This window comes from Colletes latitarsis, chromosome 4 (assembly GCF_051014445.1).
Source record: "Colletes latitarsis isolate SP2378_abdomen chromosome 4, iyColLati1, whole genome shotgun sequence".
Classification (NCBI taxonomy): domain Eukaryota; kingdom Metazoa; phylum Arthropoda; class Insecta; order Hymenoptera; family Colletidae; genus Colletes; species Colletes latitarsis.
This window is the reverse complement of record NC_135137.1, coordinates 32,585,944-32,606,736: the sequence shown is the minus strand read 5'-3', so window position 1 is coordinate 32,606,736 and position 20,793 is coordinate 32,585,944. Positions and strand designations below refer to the sequence as shown.

General features: G+C 36.7%; 1 protein-coding gene across 2 annotated transcripts in view; it reads right to left on the bottom strand.

The window, feature by feature from the left end:
- Nucleotides 1-20,793, bottom strand: part of LOC143341094 (lachesin) — a 316,834-nt gene that overhangs the window by 23,355 nt on the left and 272,686 nt on the right. For both annotated transcript variants that reach the window (XM_076763714.1, XM_076763713.1), the window contains exon 6: nt 16,748-16,876. In XM_076763714.1, coding sequence (XP_076619829.1) covers nt 16,748-16,876 — 129 coding nt within the window. The remainder of the gene's footprint in view (nt 1-16,747; nt 16,877-20,793) is intronic.

The following is a 20,793-nucleotide window of genomic DNA, read 5'->3' as shown; positions in this document are numbered from 1 at the left end:
TGTCGGGGGCCAGGACCGGTATTTGGTCGGGGATAGGTCGGTTCGCCGCGAAATAAATCATTTAAATTGGAGGAAAGAGAAATCCCGGCTAATAGCTTAGGATTCCGTGAAGGTGTGTCCCCTGATGCGATTGCGGCGATGAAGTAAGCCTGTAAGGCGAAACATTGGGACGCTCTAATAGGTTTCCAGGTCGGCTGGTCAAGCCGCTTTGTGTGGTTTCGCCGACGGTAGCCGATCTTCGTGATGAGTATTAGTGCTATAATATCAGAAGTTCGCGATAACCTTCAATAAATTCTTCTTAACTTGTATCACGGGCATTCAGAACCTCCTTTCGAGCGTAATAAATAATCGTCGATCGCACATTTTTGCATCGTTACTTCGTAAACTTCGAATCACTGAATCTTACCTTGATTTCATTATTTGCTTTATTCTAGCAGTACAGAAAATATTGCACGTTTCGAAAGTTTAATTTATTCGGTTGTAATTGCAACGAAATCTTTGATCTTTTGTCATAGTTTGGATATTTATCGTAGTCTTCTAGTAATAGTACAAGAGTTCTAAAAAAAGAATATTTTAATGAAAAGAAAATATACGAATATAATATAGATTTTCTAGCTATATCTCGAGTTTGTTGATCGTTTAGAATTCGAAGAGAGCATTTGGTAATCGACGAACTCATTAATTTGTTGTACGTTAGAGGATACAACTAACAAGTATCGAAGCCAGGAAATGGCAGCCACCGTATATGATGTATGAGCTTGCTGAATATATTTCAGTCGAAGCAAGACGTCTGATGCGAATCGTTTTCCCGATAGACGTCCGCCAATCAAGGGAACGTTTTGGAGAATATACGAACGCCTCTCAGAAACAGGTTCATTTAGAAAACGTAGGTTAGAGCGGTAGACCAATCAGTACTGGAACTGTTAATCCCGAAGACGAAATCTCGAATCACTCTGAGAGGTAACTGCGGTACTTGTTCTCTGTTGATGTCTATCATCGAACACTTTCTATCCGTCATTCATTGATGAAGACTCGCCAGAAACAGAATATGGACAAAGAAAAATATTTACAACGTACGAATAGAACTCAACAAAAGTGTAATTGTGAGGTCTGAGATAATTGGTAAATTTATTCGAGGACACAATTTTAATAGGCTGAACAAACTTATTAAATGCCTGAGCAAATAGTTTAGAATACTTGTCCCTAATTTTATTTTGTTTTTCCAGCTCTGTAGTCATGTGCAATGAAAAGAAATTGTTCAGATATAGTATACAAGTAACAGAGAGAACTTGTTGCATATGGAAAGATCAAAATCAATTTAATTTAAAAAAAGAATGAAGTTTATTTTGGTTTATGAATAAATAGCTTGTAACGCTTTATTTGGATAGCATGGTTTAGTTTTCGTTAAATTTCTAATTCGTCAGAATCTACCGTATTAGTAGATCCATAGTATAGTGATCCATCGATCCCACATCGTAGCCACAGAATTTACTCTTCTTCGGTCCGTTCAACAGGTTGGTTGCACTTTTGTTTCGTCTTCTGTTTGCTTTTTCACTGACGATTTCAATTATTTCCGAGTCCTTTATAATCAGTTATTGAACAGACTATTCCCAGACTAGGATAAAATTTTCACTGTGTTGTATAAAATTTAAATCATTATTTCATTTATTTAATATAGGTTTAGGATTGACTTCCAGTTTCTATGTTTAATTTTTCTACAATATAGTGAGCTATAATCTCTCATGCTTATAAAAATTAAATCATTGTATCGTACAAGAAAATGTCATGACGATTCCTTTTTATAAACATTGCTCGTTTTTAGAATAATTTTTGTAATTTTTACCCTGATTTGAAACTGAAAGATCGAGATATGAGAGAAGCTCGATCGAGATCGTCGTCCTTCATGCTTATAAAAATTAAATCATTGTATCGTACAAGAAAATGTCATGACGATTCCTTTTTATAAACATTGCTCGTTTTTAGAATAATTTTTGCAATTTTTACCCCGATTTCACTGAAAGATCGAGATGTGAGAGAAGCTCGATCGAGTTCGTCGTTCTTTGAGCGAAATGGTACCGGTTACGAGTGGCAATGGGAAGTGCAAAATCTTGTATCAATCGTCCAAAATGGCACGAAGAAGATACAAGTCCTGTTCCATGGTGTTAAAACAGCAAATCGATTAAAGATGTCCGGGAGGAATATCGTCGAGCGAAATACGTTCGCCGTGCTGCGGCAAAACGCTAGGAAATCCTGTAATAGGTTTCTGGGTTGACTGGTCAGGGAGCAGAATGTGGTTTCGTGGGGTTGGCTCCCATAGAAAGCAGAATTCCCTCTGCTTCGGAGCCAAAGGACAGATCTTGCTACTTCCGTGGTAATACTATAACCTCCGCGTTTCCCTGCATCGTTGCCCATCCCGCGTGAATAGACGATTGGTACGACGTTATTTCGTTCAATATTGATAGACGGTTTAAAGATGCATCCGATACCGTGGAACGCGACGGAACTTTGCCCCACCTGCTCTGTTTTTGCCCAAATAACTCTTGGAATAATGTAAGTTTAACCGTCGCCGCACAGCGCGCCCAGGTGTTGCTTCTCCACTCGTTGAAGAGTGGTTTTAAGCCAGAAGAGATCAAATTAACACTCTGCCGGACCTATATACGTAAAACTTGTTTACAACAACGAAGTTTTGCTTCCAGACAATTTGCAATATTTTCGTAACGATCGAAATTCACGATTCCTGACTGGATTAATTTTCTATAACATTTCACCTCGAGAATTAATATTTTTGTAGTATTGAATTTTAATTAAAGACTGAGACTAGGACTAGACTGAGACTTTTTTCATAGGAGGATTTTATAGGAGGAAGTTAGATAACACATGTGTCGATTTAAATAAATTTCAATTTGATGGATTCTATTATAGATGTCTCCCATGTTTTCATACGGTGTATAAAGATAGCAATTTGTAAGCAAAATCTTAAATACTGGGAGCATTTTGTAATTAGCTAGATTAAATGAGAGCAGAGTTTTATATGAAATAATTTCATTTGTTTTTGATCGAGAAATCGTTCACTTTTTGGTTGTATCATAAAGAATACTGTTCAAATGAATTGAAAGTGTCGATGATCGAATTAGTGATTTCGTAAGCTCTAGTTGTAAAAATAAGTCGAGAAACGTTGGGATATTGCTTATATTTTGCAGGTGCATTTTCCAAACTGTTTAGCGTTTCTGTGGGATTTCTCGTACGCAACAACGGGGATTCGATTTCTGTCGTTGGCTGGAAAGAACGTTTCCATCGATGCTATCCGAAGGAATCCGTCGGTCGTGATGTTGCAAACGATAACGCGATCATAAATCACGATAGCCTGCCTAAAAAGTACTGCGCGTAAAAAGGATGTAAACCAGAAATCGTAAACTGTAGTTTAACGTGTAAGAGGTAAAAGGCGACAGAAATCCAATACTGCAGTAGGTGGTATGCACGTGAAGTTCTTATCTATAGAACCGAGGGGCGGAATTTCAGATTCGAGTGTGGACAGTAAATGTGGAAATTTTACACCAGATTGCTTGTAATTTCTACGAACCATTCTGTGGTTGTTAAGAGTCTAACGTTTCGTTCCATAGTTGCTTCGTCTTCGAATTTCTGGTTACTTCATTCTCAATTCAAAGCAAATATTACACTCGTTATTTAAAAAACTACGATTTTGGTCTACCACATTTAAGAGAATCGAATGTTAAAACAAACATATTATAATAAGAACTAATGCAATGATAAGTTATATTATCGTCTTCGAATTCCTGGCTACTTCATTCTCGATTCAAAACAAATATTATATTCACTATTTAAAAAACTACGAGTTTGACCTGCCATATTTAAGAGAATCGAATGTTAAACATATTATAATAAGAACTAATGCAATGATGGATAAATTATATTATCGTCTTCGAATTCCTGACTACTTCATTCTCGATTTAAAACAAATATTATACTCACTATTTTAAAAGCTACGATTTTTATATCCTCGTCAAGAATATTAAAACAAACATATTGTAATAAGAACTAATACAACGATGGAGAGTTATGAGATCCTTCGAGGACTCCCCTCGTAAAGATCGTCGATCATTGGAGGCTAGGGGTCAATAAAATAAAAAAGAGTTTGACCTGGACATCGAATAAAGATGAATCCTTCAAAGGAATTAAAATTGAAGTTAGTTAAAATACAATTTAAATTTTCTTGCCTCATAATTAGTAAAAATTTTCCTCTTCCTTGAACTCTCGTTGAGACATTCGAAAAAATCGTACGACTCGTCGATGGATCCAACGACGAAGGACGTTGGAACGTAAACGGTTTCTATATAAAAAAAAAAAACCTGGTATACAATAACGCGGTCGTGTTCCTTGGCGGAGCATCCTAGTCGTAAATTCTTCGTGTTCGTATCGTCATAAACAATTACACCGATTCCACGAGCGATCCTCCGGAAACGGCGGAATTGCGCGGAACGAAATAAAGCTTCGAACAATTTGTCCCAGAAGAGGTGAACTGGCCCCGAAATTGTTCCACCGTTGGCAGTGATTTACGGCAGTTGTAATCAGTTTGATTAACGCAGACAGCCGCGATAAATGCAGGTAGCGTGAGGCTGCTTCAATTTGCGAAGAACTCGCGAACGTTCGGCGGAACCGTGTCGCGAGACTCGCCTATTGGGTCTATCGGGCAGATTCATCGTTTCCTTTTCCCTGCATTTTTTCCACCGTTAAAAACTGGCCACAGAAACGTCCACTCAGGCTCAAAATAAACAATAGAAACAACAGAAATCCTCCAGCTGCTCTCAATAAGGTATGTTTTTTGTTTTTCACTGCTCGAAACTGGCATGGGTCTTTTGAGACCCATCGGTAATTTTCATTGGTGCTCAACGTAAACAATAGAAATAATAAAAATCCTCCAGCTGGTCTCATTAAACTGTGCTCCTTTCTATTTTGGTGCTCGAAATTTGCATGGTGGGTCTTTCGAGACCCATACATCGGTAATTTTCATTCACGTCGAACGTAAACAATAGAAATAGAAAGCTATGTATTTTGTTTTCTCATTTTAGTGCTTGAAACTTACACGGTGGGTCTTTCGAGACCCATACCTCAGTAATTTTCGTTGATGACTTTCGTAATTCCTGTTTTTGACTTTTGTACGAGAAATTAACTCTCTGCGCTGCTGTACCATCTCGTATTGTTCGTAATAACAAACACGGCGTAGTTTTACCAGCAAATATTTTAACCGCGTTAGTCGATCGCACGTTAATCGCGAACGTTACGAGGAGGTATGGCGTGATCGGGGCGCAATGAGTTTTACAGTGGCTGGAGAGTCGGTCAAAAGTTAGAAGTTAATCCGCACGAGTCTAAATTAAGTCCCGCGAGTGAAGCGGACTAGATAGATAGCTGGTGGGCACGTTTAGTTAGGGTGGAATAGTTACCTTCCCGGTAGATTTAACCCTTTAATTTTCTCGGTCGAAATATTCCGTAGAAGCAGACCGCATTTGGAAATAACTTCGCGAACACATCTCTGCCACTTCTGAGACCCGTTCTAATAATTTATTTCAAGTTTATACCGCGGTTTAAACGACCTGTCCAACGTTTTCGAACGACGACTCAGGCCTACTTATAATTTTGTTCCGTCAAAATTAAAATTAGTACTAGTTGAATTATATTAGTATTAGTTGAATTATATTTTTTATTTCCACGTTAGAGGACACACGTTATTCATATGGGAAACTTCTGATAACACAGTAGTGCCTATAAAGAAAATACATACTTGTCAAATAACACTGAAAATTAAAAAGAAATATCAAAAATTAAATCTCCATTTAATATTAGTGTGAATATGAATTGTTTCGACTTTTTTAGAAATCTAGAGTGATATTTTCAAACGTATTTTGATAAATATAAATATTCTTAAATACTGGTGGAGGAACAACATACATTTGCATATTTTAAATTTTTAAAAAGGTTTTAAAACACATCCAATGATACTGTATTATACCATTTGATTCCATGTATATAAATTAGTCAAAATCCTATTTTTTTTTTCTTATAACGTAACAAAATTGAAGTGGTTAAGGGCATGGACACGTTCGGGAAGACTCTGTTTTTTATTTTTCGCTAAAATCACCGTACAGTTGAGACGAGGGAGGGGCTGGTTGTCAATCAGTGTAGAGACTCGTCGAAAATAGTACAAGTTGCCAAAGTCTCGGTGTCCTCTTAAACGGTTCGCTGTGCTGCTTGACATAAAATAAGCTTACAAGGCAAGACATTAGGGGTTTCTGGTTGCACTCTCGGGTCGTTTGCTCGTAGAGTTTCCTAGTAGTCTGCGGTTTTCACGAGATAAGTACGGTGCACGAAAAGTAGAATTCTCGTCGCCCCTGGACGAGAGGGATGTGGTGTTTCTCGTCTAATAAGATAACATCTGATCCCGTTCTATCACATAAACTATATTTTCCTACTATAGCCTCCCACTAAACGTCCAGCACCTGTCTTTAAAAACCTAACGACGTTTTTGCAACGAAACACCTAAAAATTCAAAGTAAAAGCGTGTTTACTTCGTCTCTCTTGAACATTTACAAAATACTACTAATCTATTTATTTCTTCGATTTGTTTCGTTTTACCAACGATTTAAACAATAAATGTTGCTAATGTTATTTCATAAAGAACTATCGTAATGTTACTCGTGAGAAACTGATATCGAAAAAGGCGATTAAACACGATTACTTTATTATTCACACAAACTTAATTAAAAATGAGGCGTGAATCGAAGAAATTCGAAAATCCAGTTATCCCTTTATTGCTTCAGGAATGAAATTTTCAAAACGATATCGACTTTTTTCACCGTTTGATCATCGTTTGCGTTAAAGTGCGTTAACAATGCAATAGAAGATAATTGCCCCAGGCTTGTAATAAATTAAACGTTGGATCGAGGACCGCGAGCGTCCATTGTTCGCCGAATATAAGACAGTCTAATTAAACAGTTGAATTTGTTTTCTGCGCGGCTAATAAATCGGCCGTAACCAGTCGAACAATTAACTGGACCTCTGGTGAATCCACTCGAAGCGTCAGTTATTTCCATTCGCACGTTGCTATTCAAGTGTCGTAACAACGTAGGTAGGGGATGGGAGGGGGGGGGGAGAGAGGGGGGAAATGGAAGGTGTTGGCAACGGTTAAGCACGCTTTCTGCGCAATAATGACCAGCTATTGCACAATTGGGAATTACGCGTTGAATTTGAGCTACCGCATGTTTAATTCACAGGCCAGAGATTATTAATCTGATTTCCAACCTCTACCGCGCGTGTACACCACACGTTCGAAATTATCATTGCGTTCCATCGTACCGCGTCAAACCATCTCGATAAAACTGTCGAACGTCGTACATTTCGTTACAATAAATCCACTTTCCCTTATGAGAATATTAAATACTTCTAATTTCATATAGAACTTACTCGATTTTCTGAAATCCTTTGGGCAATTTAGATTTTTCTTTATTTCTTTGAACGATTGAAACAGTTTTTCTAGACTTTCCTTCTTTGTAGACTGTAAAGTGATAAAACTAATTTGATTACCAATTAATCGCATATCGTGTTTTCTTTAGAGTAAATTTCTCGACTAATGAATTCCACGAATTATCGGGAAAAGTTTCATTAGATGTTGTGTGCGTCTCGTGTGATTTATGCATGATAGTCGACCGTCCCATTTCACCTGAGTGGCTAGACAGTTCTTGAATTAACGATTTTGTAACAGATGGATAGGTCGTGCGGGATCGTCGTACTGCTCGTTGCCTTGATCCAAATCCACTGGGTTTGTATTTTTGGGTTCGCTTGAAGACATTCGATTATTCAGCACTCGATGCTGGTTTTGGAATTGATCGATGGTCGTTTCCACAAATTTTTATCTATTTAAACAATTGCATTGTCGATGTATGAAATCGATCATAACTCGAGAACAAGATCAAACAGAAAACATATTTATAAAGAATTCTAAATTTATTTAATTCTAGATTTACTTACAACACTTTTATTCGAAAATTAATACCCAAATAATTCTTATTATTTGCACACTTTTCTGCGTCTTATTGCAAAAAAAAAGAGAAATTTAGGCCGTGTATAGGTGAAAACGACCTTAGTACGGAGTAGCAAAGGCAACAGAGGCAGCGAGCGTGCAGGGAGATAGTCATCGTCTCCTTCTTTGCATAATTTCAACGCGGCAAAAGGGAAGCTCTCGCGTCCGTATTAGAAGAGAAGAAGCCACGGAAGGAAGAAAAGCGTCGTGGACAAAGGTAGGGAGGGGGACGGTCGTCGGCGTCGGAGTCGGTAAAGGGAAGGAAAAAAGGAAGGAAAAATAAAATACAGCTTAAATAACAGCGCGAACCGACGTGGCTAAGGCGCGCCGAAAAGGGTGCTTGGGAAGGAGTCGAGGCGGCTGGAGGAGCGTCGAAAGGACAGAAAGATAATAAAATTACACTTGAGGCGATATACCTACTCGACGTTTCGAGTTTGGGGAGGACAGTGTGGCGAGAGGAGGGCCACGCGAAGAGAGAACGCCGAGAAAAGAACCCCCGAGAGAAGAAAAGAGAACGGGTGGAAGAAGCGTCTAACAAGGGCGACCTTGTCCAGTGCCTTTTGGACGAGAGTCGGATCAAAACATAGGGTCCGACGAGTGTGCAATAACGTCAGGGTGCCGGGGGGATGACCACCCATTATTATGAGAAATTTGTTTCACGGGACTTGGGGATGCTCGACCCTGAAGTCTTTTAATTTCACGCTTCCGTGGAACATGAATTTATTTACCGAGCCCTTTTTTTTAGTTAGGTGTCTCTAAAAGCTAGTGTCTTGAAAAGCTATGAAATATTGAATCTTCGATCGAAACTAACGTAGTCAAATTGTTATTATATTTTTCAATCTATCCTAGGATACAGTATTTATTACAGTAGATAACTTGAATTTTTCCAATTAAAGAATTAACGAAAATTTTAAACGAAGTAGCAGTGAAATCTAGAGCAAGAATTACACGCGCAGAATTATGATTTTTATGCTTGTTAATAAAATATATTGGTAGGAATCGTGGGGGAAATCGAACGAAATAAAGTAGCAGTATCAACTATACCGTGCCCTTCAAGTTGTCGCCGTTCGATTTCAACTTGTAATATCTTGAAGAGCAATATTGTATACCGGTCACTTTGTGCTGGTACTCGAAACTTTCGAACTTCGAGTACCGAATATTACTTAACTTCTTATATTTCTTCAAACGGTTCCTACAGTCTCCACTCGTGAAGTTTGGACTAGAGAATAGCTTGAACGATGCAACGTCGGGCCAGAAATGATCAAAAATTTAGCGAAAACTGTTAAGCTCGAGAGCACTTGCAGGAAATGTTATACAATTAGTAATCAGTGAATTTTCTGAAACTTGGCACGCTGGTAGAATATTGGAAAGGAACGAAAACTGACAAAGACCAGTACTTTCTGTGTAATACTCACGAAAACTATCGTCAAAGATATGATTGAAATATGTATTTAATTAAATTTCACGAAAACTGATGCACATAGAAAAATTGTAGAGCATGTAAGAGTTTGGTTTTTGTAAATAGTGAATTTCAGATATTTATAAACAATTGACGACATTCAATATGACTAAACTAACAAAAGAGAAGCAACCTGTGAGATATATTGATGTGAAAGATGCCAAAAATAGATTTCCAAGTAACTTGCACAATATATCAAAATAGTTAAAGAAATGGAATTTTTCATATTAAAAATATGGAATAACATTCTTTAATATGAAGCTTTGTTTTCGAGCAAATCGATTTTGAAAGTTCGTCTAGTCTGTGTGAAATTAAATACGACTTCAGTGATACGTCTGACCATTATCTACTATTTCTACTTGTAACAGTTGAAAATGATGTTACTATTTTTTTATCTGGTTCCAGTTTGTTGAAAGATAGTAAAATCGCCAGGAAACAGATAATACCATCGTAAAAATTTACAAAATACTAAAGTTTACAAAAATTAAGTAGAAATTACGACTGATGGCCAGACATATCAGACCATATTCTAAGGAGAAAGAAATGTATTGAGTCAGACATTCTAGTCAGCCACCGTGTACATAGTCACTGAAACTTTCACACCCACGGTGATATATACTTGCAACAGAAAATTTTAATGCACAAACATTTCGCTTACTAACGAAAACAATGCAAGCAAGATATCGTTTGATAAAGTGTATTTACAATACTGCGAATTGCATAATTTCCAACGAAATAAAGCGACTATGGTTTCGCGGAATGTAATACGTATTCTTGAACACAATATCAAAATACAGAATATTAAAGTCTCTTTCTATGCGGTCTTGAAATAAAACAATTCAGAAAACGAGGTACTATGTTTCCGGGAATTGTTTCTTTTAACGCGGTTTTTAAAAAGCAATCGATCTCTATGAAACTGTTGGTTGTATTTACATATTCACTTTTATTCAGAATATCGGTAACGCCCACAATTAAATATTGAAGTTTGCTTCGAAATATGAATTTTAATATTATTTACAACAGCTAAATTCATACATACAAACATTTGCCTTTTCATAAACACATATTTGCGCAGTTTATCGAAATTTTTCTCTTCATTTACTAATCTCTTTTTCTTCTCATACGGTTTTTTAGTAATTTAACAAATTCTCCATTTGATCGTAAGTGATATTTCTATAGACAGTATTAATGGCGAAGAATTTCATTTCCAGAACTTTTATTTTCACAAAATTTACTTTTTTTATACCCGTAACAATTCTCACAAAATTCTTAATTCCGATTCCAAACTACCGCAATTTGTAATTAAATTACAAGACTTTATATCTCACAAATAATTAGTGTCTGGCAATGTTAAATCGATTTATGGATGCACAGTGTTTTAAGTAACACCTGATTCGAGGAAAACTGATAAACGGAGTATCGTTGAAAGCAAGAAGTGAGAAAAGGAGGAGGATGGAGTGGAAAGAAGACGAGGGAGGGGAGCTGGGGGGAAGCCAGAACACTCGAGGACGGCGAGTTAAGTCGCGGTTACGACTGCATTCCCGGTGTCTTAGATCCAGAGGATAGGTAATTCTTCCCCGGAAATTGGATGTACCCAGGTTCATGCTACGATCTTGCACCTGCCCTCGGGCGATAAGATCGTGCGGGATAATCGAATTTCATTGAATACGCTCCGTGCCCGCAGACCGTATAGACGATTGCGTCCGCGAGCTATTGCTTCGAAATTCAAGCGATCGGGGCTATTGTCGATAGAGAGACCGGAACGGGAGGAAGGACAAACTGGATCATCCACGGAGATGGCTGGATCGTCGTCCGTGCCGGCGAGATCCGGACGATCGATCCCCCCGTTCATTCTGATTGTTACAGCGCGGAGCATAACTAAACCAATAACACCGCACGTTTCCTAAACTCTATTTTTTAGCCTGTTTTTCCACACACGATACACTCCAAAAAATATGGAAAAATCAACCAAAGGCTAATGAAGCGTTATTTTATCGTACGACGCTTCATTTATTGGTAAATTGAAGATTCGTCGAGTACTCGACACTTTTGTTGATGACGAGTATTTTTTACGTGTGGTATTGGCTTAGTTATGCTCGATCTTAGTACACAGGGTGTTTTCTAACAAATGCTACAACATTTCCATACAGTGTTAAACAAATTTATCACAAATCAAATACGAATTTTTAAGAAAAATTGACAGGGGATCGGTGTCTAAATTTTTCGACCAAAAAAAAATTTCAAATCATTTTAAAAAAATTATTTTTAGTTGCAGGGATCAATTACAATCATTTTTGGTCAATAGATATACTCCCGAAATCCTACCCACTTTCGAGAAAAAAATTCGAGAAAGTGTGAAATTTTTCAACAAAACTAAAAAATTTCGAATCGTTCTGGAAAAATTATTTTTAGTTGCAGGAGTCAATTACAATTATTTTTGGTGAATAGACATACCCCCGAAATTCCACGCACTTTAGAGAAAAAAATTCCTTACCGAAAACAATGTCTGACTATACATTGACTTGTTTCCCTGAAATTCGGCAAAATTTGAAAAGTTTCAAATCGTTTTAAAAAAATTAGATTTAGTTACAGGGGTCAATTACAATCATTTTTGGTCATTATACATACCCCCGAAATCCTACGCATTTTCGAGGAAAAAATTTTTTACCGAAAATACAATGTGAGGCCAGAAATGTATCCTCGAAATTTCGTGCGTATCTTTAAACTGTCATAACTTCTGAACGGATTGGACGATTTTAATGTTTGAAAAAGCAAACGACGCGTATTTTAGTGAAGAATATGTAGAAATTGTAAAAATATTCGAAAAGTTGTTCCTTGATCCTACAAAATGAGAAAAACCCCATAAAAATGGTCCAATTTTCAAACTTCCATAACTCCTTCAATAGTGAATATATTTCAATGAAACTTTTTTCCGAAGTAGAGCTTATGGGTACCTACAAAAAAGTATTAGACAACTTTTCTATAGGGTACCAAACAAAATGACTAAAAATGAAAAACTTATTTTTAAGAAAAATCGACAGGGGGTAGGTGCCTAAATTTTTCGGTGAAAAAAAAAATTTCAAATGATCTTGGAAAAATTATTTTTGGTTGTGGGGGTCAATCACGGTGCTCTAAAAAAGCTCCATCTATACAATCGTGTTATCATAGAGTCTAAAAACGTGACTCGAGAAGGCAACGAAGTTTTCTGTCCGATTCGATCGTTACAAAGTTCCATGAAATTTAATTTTTCGACGATTTTAACGTGCAATAATGTGCATTCTATTCTCCAATCTCTTCAGATGAAATCGTCGTTCTCTTCGTCTCGTTTGAAGATAAGGAATTCGTTGCTCGCTCGGAATAAAGAAATCTTTAAATAATTCTTTGCAGCGGGTCTCTTGCAGTTAGCAAAGATGTGCGTATAAAAGAGAAGTTTTCGCGATTAAAATACTTTCTTTTCTCGCGGGTTACGAAGCAAACGGTTGATCTTTAAACACTGTACGTATTTTCCCGACTGAGCCGCGAAAGGACCGGCAAAAGGGAATTTTACTTTTATTTTCCTTTCTGTTTCTCCCTCTTTCTTGGTGCGTCTCGTTTCGCAAGATCGCGCGTGGGCGGAAATTGTCGTTTCGCGGGTAATATTTCGGAGACCGCGTAACTTTCGACGAGTAGGACGGAACACTCGTTACGTAATTAGTGGCACGGCGTTGGTTTCGGTTCAATCGATGAAATAGGTGCAAAGTTCGCGTTGTCTAACCGTTGAATACGCGATTTTCTTGGGTTACTGCACAATGAAGCACATAATTATCGAGCCCTGGAAACGCTTCACTTCGGATCGGTAACACGTAGAGAATATGTAATTAAATTTTATGGAAACGAAATCCTTATGACATTTCCTAATAAAGTATTTACAATCGTTAGAAATATTTGCATAGTCGCTTAAAAAAATATTTTATACTTTGATTGCCTGTAGTAAATTAGAGTTGTACAATTTTGTAGAAAATGTTGTTCGAATGTAAAATTTATTCTCGCGTTCCCCGATGCGCAATGTTGTGCGTTTTATTTTCTGCATCGCGTATAAATACAGCTCTGTTGTTGCACGCATTCGTAAAGTATTAAAAAGCTGAAAGGGTCGGCTACTATTTTCAGTTATTATGGATTCCGTATAAAATATACAAGTTTCGTATACAAAATATTTTCCAAAAGTTTGAAGAACTTTTATGGTTTGTTGTAAAAGCCACGATAAAAAGGATATATAACAATATTATATTTGGCCCATAACTCTATCCGTCAATAATAATTTGGCGCCGTGTAGCTCAAATTTCGAACGACAATACACGGTCTAAGTTTCATTGCAATCGATGTGCCAGTTACGGTAATAAAAATCGTAATTTGAAACCGTTTTGATCTCGTATCGTTTGACGTTCGGTAACAAACAATAAAGAACGTAACTTCGTTTCATAAAAAAAACAGACAGGTATGAAACTCCCGGTGGAAAATGAAAAGAGGAAGAAACTTCGTTCGTAAAAGATTAATCAAAGAGAACGACCACGCGAAAAGTTTAGATTAAGCGTTTAGATAAAAGTAAGAATTACTTATGAAAAATGGAACACGCACGACGCAGCGTTCAAATGCAACATGCGGTCCGAATAAAATCTCACAGACTGTTTCTCGAGAAATCAACGAAGATATCGACCTCTTTTAACGCGAGACGTTAATATTGGAATAAAAATTTTAACGCGAACTGGTTTTCGTAAAGCTATGATATTTCAGGACGTAAAATGTTGTAATGCGTGAAGTTTATCGCGCGTCGCGTAAGAAACATCCCGTATAGAAATTCTGAAGCGTGACTATTTCGAACAGCATTGATGTCGAAAGTAGGTTGCGGAATTCGCATGTGTAGAATCCAGTATACCGAATATATTACAAGCGTGATGTAACTCAGCGTACGTCACGTAGAATCAGTCAGGGTAACAGAGATGGCAGAGTTATTTGCATATTTTGAAATTTCACTGGCTGCGTGGAATTTTTATCGTACGTTCATGTACCACCATTAAACCTGCGGACGATTATAGGAACGTCAAAGAAGGGAACGGAAACCTTTCAATCTTGCCACGCAAACCGTTCTGGATTTATTTTAATTTATTACTCGAGCATTCTATAATAGGTAGGAATAACAATATTTAGCATGTGACCATTTACTTAAAAAAAATATAGTAAAGTGAGGATCGAATTTATTAAAAATGAAAATAGAATTTTTATCGAGGGTATGTATATTACTAATTACAAGTCTCAAGCAAAATGAGTTTGCAACAATATATATTGGTAATAAAGTTAGGATCGAATTTATTAGAAATAAAAGTAAGTAGGAACTTTTATCTATTGTTTGAGGGTATGTATATTACTATTTACAAGTCTCAGCGAAATGAGTTTACAACAATACACATATACAGGGTGTTCGACCACTCCTGGGAAAAATTTTAATGGGAGATTCTAGAGGCTAAAATAAGACGAATATCAAGAATACCAAATTCTTGATTGAAGCTTCATTAAAAAGTTATTGAAGAATTAATATTTATTTAATTTAAAAATATCAAATCATTCTGAAAAAATTATTTTTGGTTGCGGGGCTGAATTACAATCATTTTTGGTGAATACACATACCCCTGAAATCCTACCCACTTTCGAGAAAAAAATTCGAGTGTGAAATTTTTAGACGAAATTAAAAAATTTCAAATCATTCTAAAAAAATTATATTTAGTTACAGGGGTCAATTACAATCATTTTTGGTCATTATACATACCCCCGAAATCCTACGCATTTTCGCGAAAAAAATTGATTACCGAAAATCCAATGTGAGGCCAGAAATGCTTCCCTGAAATTTCATACATATCTTCAAAACGTCATAACTTCTGAACGGATTGGACGATTTTAATGTTTAAAAAAGCAAATTATGCGTATTTTAGTGTAGAATATGTACAAATCGCAAAAATATTCGAAAAGTTGTTCCTTGATCCCGCAAAATGAGAAAAACCCCATAAAAATGGTCCAAATTTCGTACAACCATAACTCCTACAATAGTGAATATATTTCAATGAAACTTTTTTCTGAAATAGAGCTCATGGGTACCTATAAAAAAGTATTAGACAATTTTTCCATACAGCGCCAACCAAATTTATTAAAAATCAAAAACGAATTCTTAAGAAAAATCGACAGGGGGTAGGGTAGGTGCCTAAATTTTTCGGCGAAAAAAAAAATTTCAAATCGTTCTGGAAAAATTATTTTCACTTGCGGGGATCAATACAATCATTTTTGGTCATTAGACATACCCACGAAATCCTACCCATTTTCGAGAAAAAAATTCGAGAAGGTGTGAATTTTTTCGACAAAATTAAAAAATTTCAAATCGTTCTGGAAAAATTATTTTCGGTTGCAGGGGTCAATTACAATAATTTTTAGTGAATAGACCTACCCCCGAAATCCTACTCAATTTCTAGAAAAAAATTCAGTACTGGCAGAACTTTAAACGTTAATAATTTTTTAACGAAGCCTCCATCAACAAATTAGTATACTTGATTTTCGGCATATTTTGACCTCTAGAATCTCCCATTAAAATTTTTCCCAGGATTGAACACCCTGTATATATATATAAACCCGGGGAAAATTCGAAGTCGATTTTCTCGAAAACAAAGCCTCACATGAAAAATTTTTATTCTACATTTTAGACTTATTCTTTCATGTAGAATCACCTCCTTTTCGCTTGTACCATCAGTTACCGAACACTCTGTATATTGGTAATAAAGTAGGGATCGAATTTATTAAAAATAAAAATAATTAGGTTTATTTATTATTTGAGAGTATGTAGTTTACTATCTATTGAAACGTTAATAATATCTATATTAAATAAACAAGAAAAAAGAGTTTTATTTGAACCACACGGAATAATTCTAGCAATAATTGTGATGATTCGTCGAGGATCACAAGCAACCGTGGCAATTAATTCACAGAGCAGGGTGATTAGTGCAAAAGTGGACAACAATCGATTTTAACGGTCGTTGAAGCGTGGGGAGGATTTGGAAGAATAAGTTAGCTTGAATGAGCGAATCAGCAGAATCCATCGGCGGCTAAGAAGATAATCTTCGAGGGGAGATAGATTCACGTTGAAAGTACCCGGGGAAACGATATTAGGGCGTACTCACAGTGCACGTGCAGCATCATCCGTTTGCTGACTGATGGTGGTACTCCGTTACTTGCGATGCATAGGTAGGCGCCCATCTCGCTTCTGGTTACTTTCGACAAAGTCAGCGTTTCACCCTCGGCGGCAGCTACTGCAATACACAAACGGAGGAAAAGTATTTTTAGAATCTATTCGACCACTCGTAATCGAATCAGTATTTTCTACGGAGCACAAATCAAGAAGCTTTCTGAAAAAGTGGCCTGTAAAACGAAACGATAAATAGAGTACTGTGTATTCTTAACTTTCAAGTTTAATTTTTCTGTTAAATGTATAGTTATTTTGTCTATTGGTGTTGTTTCTAAAAGAAGAAAAGTATTTTTAGAATCTATTCGACCCCTAATAACCGAATTAGTATTTTCTACAAAGCACAAAATCCAGAAGCTTTCTGAAAAAGGGGCCCCTAAACCAAAACGATAAATCGAATACTGTGTGTTTTCAACTTTAAATTTTAATTTTTCTGTTCAATGTATAGTTATTTTGCATAGATAATTTGTCTATTGGTGTTGTTTTTAGAAAGCTTTCCAATTGGGGTTTCATGCACGAGGTTGCAAAAAAAAAACGAATATTTGTCATATTACTCGAATAATAGTCGGGATTTTCCAATTTATCGCTTGGGCGGAAAATAGACACCAATTAGCGCGTCATCGTAGATTCGCGAACATTGCGCGGGAGGATCGTCGGACGATAGCAGTATTTTTTGTATAGCTTTCGAAAAGCATTATTTTTTTTAACGATATTTCTGATTTATTTCACGTGATATCGGATACTTGTTGGAGTTTCGGATTTTCCCGGAATTGGGATACGTTATAATCTTTAGCGATATTTAAGCCCGAAGAATTTTAAATATATTTGAAAACTGTTGGTTTCATAGGGGATTTGACGTATTCATAGTTGGGAACCGTTTAATTGTATAATACTTTTAAAGTGGAAGATCCAATGCCTCGGTTAAATTTCACTCGGGACACGGACTAAATTATTCGCGCAACTCTGGCAGTGAGTAATGTTCAGCAGTTTGTGTTATTGTTATAAATGTCAATATTATGCTAGATAAAGTGAGCTGTATTCAAGATTCAGTGAATAATTTCATTTCATCGCGTTGTGTTCTGATAAAGGACGTGTAAACTGGAACGATCGTCAAATATATATTTAACACTTGGTTTACGGACACTCGTTGCGCATATTTTTATTATAATTCGCTACGTTGACAGTAGTGAAATGCAGTTTTTTCTTTTAATTAGAGTATACATCCATATCGTTACATAAATTCAATTCACCATAAATTGCTAACAAATAATATTTATGAGTCCTATAACGTTAAGTTTAGAATCTGAATGCGTCAAATTGACGCGTACCGTAAACCTAGTGTTAAATGTGTTAGTGTATTCAATTATTCACTTCATTTTCTTAACCGTCAAGTGAATTTTTAGGTCCAAGGCATTGTATACAATTTTAAATTAACAATTGTTTATTATATTATTATTTCATTATTATTGAAATGCTGCAAAGAAAATATGATATCCATTTCCATTGTTGGGCTCAGCAATACATTAGAAGATCCTTCCATTTTTTAATTCGCCAAACAACTAACTTAAATTTCATTCGTGCCAAGAAAAGGAGAATCGATTATTTGACTTCGTCGCGTCGTAATCAATTAATTTATCTCTATTACTAATCAAACACAGCGAATTCGGCACGATAGAGTGTTCTAGGTACTAGAAGCGTCCCTTTCAATTCAATACGTCAATAGCATTCACCCAATATTGTTCACCCTTTACAGAGTGTAAAGGAACACCTCGGACGAGGGTGAGAATGCTGTTTCACCCCCGTTTGTGAATCAGAATTTCCGGAATAGGAAATTCTGTTAGAAATTGTTAAAGCAATTTTGGTCATAGAACCGTGCAAGTAAAAGTGTCGAAAAGTATGTAAATATATTAGAAAATCTTTAATATTTTTCATGAATTATATGCTTTAACGATACTGCAAAAATGAATTAAGAGATCGACAATTTTGTTGTTAGTTAAAAATCTTAACAGATGTTAAACCTCTACTGCATAATGTGACCAATAGAGTTCCACTGACGTTTGTTGAGGAAAGGTTAATATGCACCACTTTTAATCAACAATACAAAATTACCAGAATAAATCAAACACAACTCACTCATGCAATCACTTCTATAATGACAGGACAATAGGAGATTAACAAGACACTAGTCAAGCGACTTTAAATGAATGTATCACTTAATCTATTATTTTTTGGCTCGAATGTACAACCAACGAGGACATGCATAACAATTCAATCTAAAACTGATAAAATTAGTTTCTCATCCGATGGCCAGAGATTCTACTTAACTCTGCATTGTGATAGGCATCGCGGGTCGAGTATTTCCGTGATTTGATGTAACGCGAGACAGCTAGAAGTAAAGCTTCGAAATACGAGTGGCGACAGTCTCGTTTCAGTGGGGACGAAAGCTCCCAGTGAATTCAATGGGTAGAGGGATTGTCATGTGCGGTTCACTTTACTCGAGCCGTCTCTCGTGAAACGCGAGAACAACGGTAATCAGTTTAGAATTACTGGCTTGACCGAACCACCTATGAAAATATTTAGAACCGCCGTTCGGTGGTCAGTTTTCCGCATTCAGGCGGTCGAAATTGTGAAACGAGCATCTATGCGCTCTTTCCACGCAATCTCTCTTCCTTCCGAATTTACATCCGATATAAATAATAAATATACTGCAAAGATGAAGGGAGAGAATCTTCAATTTTTACTATTAAGAATAGTCAAACTTTACACGCGTGCAGTTGTGAAGATACTAATGCTTGAACCATAATTGGGCCACTGATAGACGCAGCAAAGCTTCCTTTTTAAAATGGGTTTTGGTTTTTGCCGATCCGACTTTCCGTTTTGGAGATATCGTAATTTATGTGAAGGCGTAACTTTTAATATTCCATTATCCACGCTCTCTTCGCCTTAGAAACGTCCATTAAACGCGTATTAAAAATACTAAAACTTTGGACCTGTGCAGTTCCGAAACTGCTAGTGCTTTATCCATTTTTGCACCACTGTTAGAAGCGGCAAGGCTTCCCCTTTAAAATGGTTTTTGGTTTTTGTCAATCCGACTTCCCGTTTCGGAGATATCGTAATTTATGTAAAAGGTAATTTTTTCATTTCGACTATCTCTGTCTCCGTCTGATGCGTCGCGCCGGACCTCTCTCTCTCGTACGTGACACGCGACCGAGTGGCTGAGTGACCTAGTTACTACGAGTCACGTGCCGGTCAACGACCTTGACAAGGCCGTAGTAAGAATGTAAACAAACGCTTCCGGATTCATATCTCCGAAACTAGCCACCGCATTGACTTGAAACTAAAATCGCTATACCTCCGGAACTAATTGAGCTATCGACTCGTACAAACGCTCATTTTAAAGGGCATTTCATCCTCTAACTACTGATCATATCACCTACTATAATTTTTGCTATCTTCCTTGTTTATTTCGACATTTACTTTGACGCTACATACCAATGAAGCTTTAGCAATTTCTATTGATTATACTACTGGTGTGCGTTGAACCTGGGCGCTGTGGTATTGTTCTACTGGTGCAGAAAGTTTAACAGAGACCGAAGAGACTGGAGTGTTCTTTAGTGACACGTTAAATCGTTCGTTTTTTAGCAACAATTAAACTTTTGTAATGACACCATTATTGAGCAACCCGTTCGACTCTATTTAGAAATCTATTATCGTTGATAAAAATGACATCCGATTTTTCAGTACTAGCGAAAGTTTCTCGAAAACGTTTTATACTTTTAAGCGCGTGAAGAATCGTCGACATTTCGACTTTGGAGTCGCGTTTCCCAATTTTACGAACCACTCTACTTATATTGGAAATATATTGCCATATTAGATACGCATCATCGACACGCCTCGTGTTTCTATCTTTCCTTGTATTTGGCTCGATCCAATTGTTGGATAAATCCCTCTCTTATTTACTGTCGATTTCCTGCGATTTGGAAG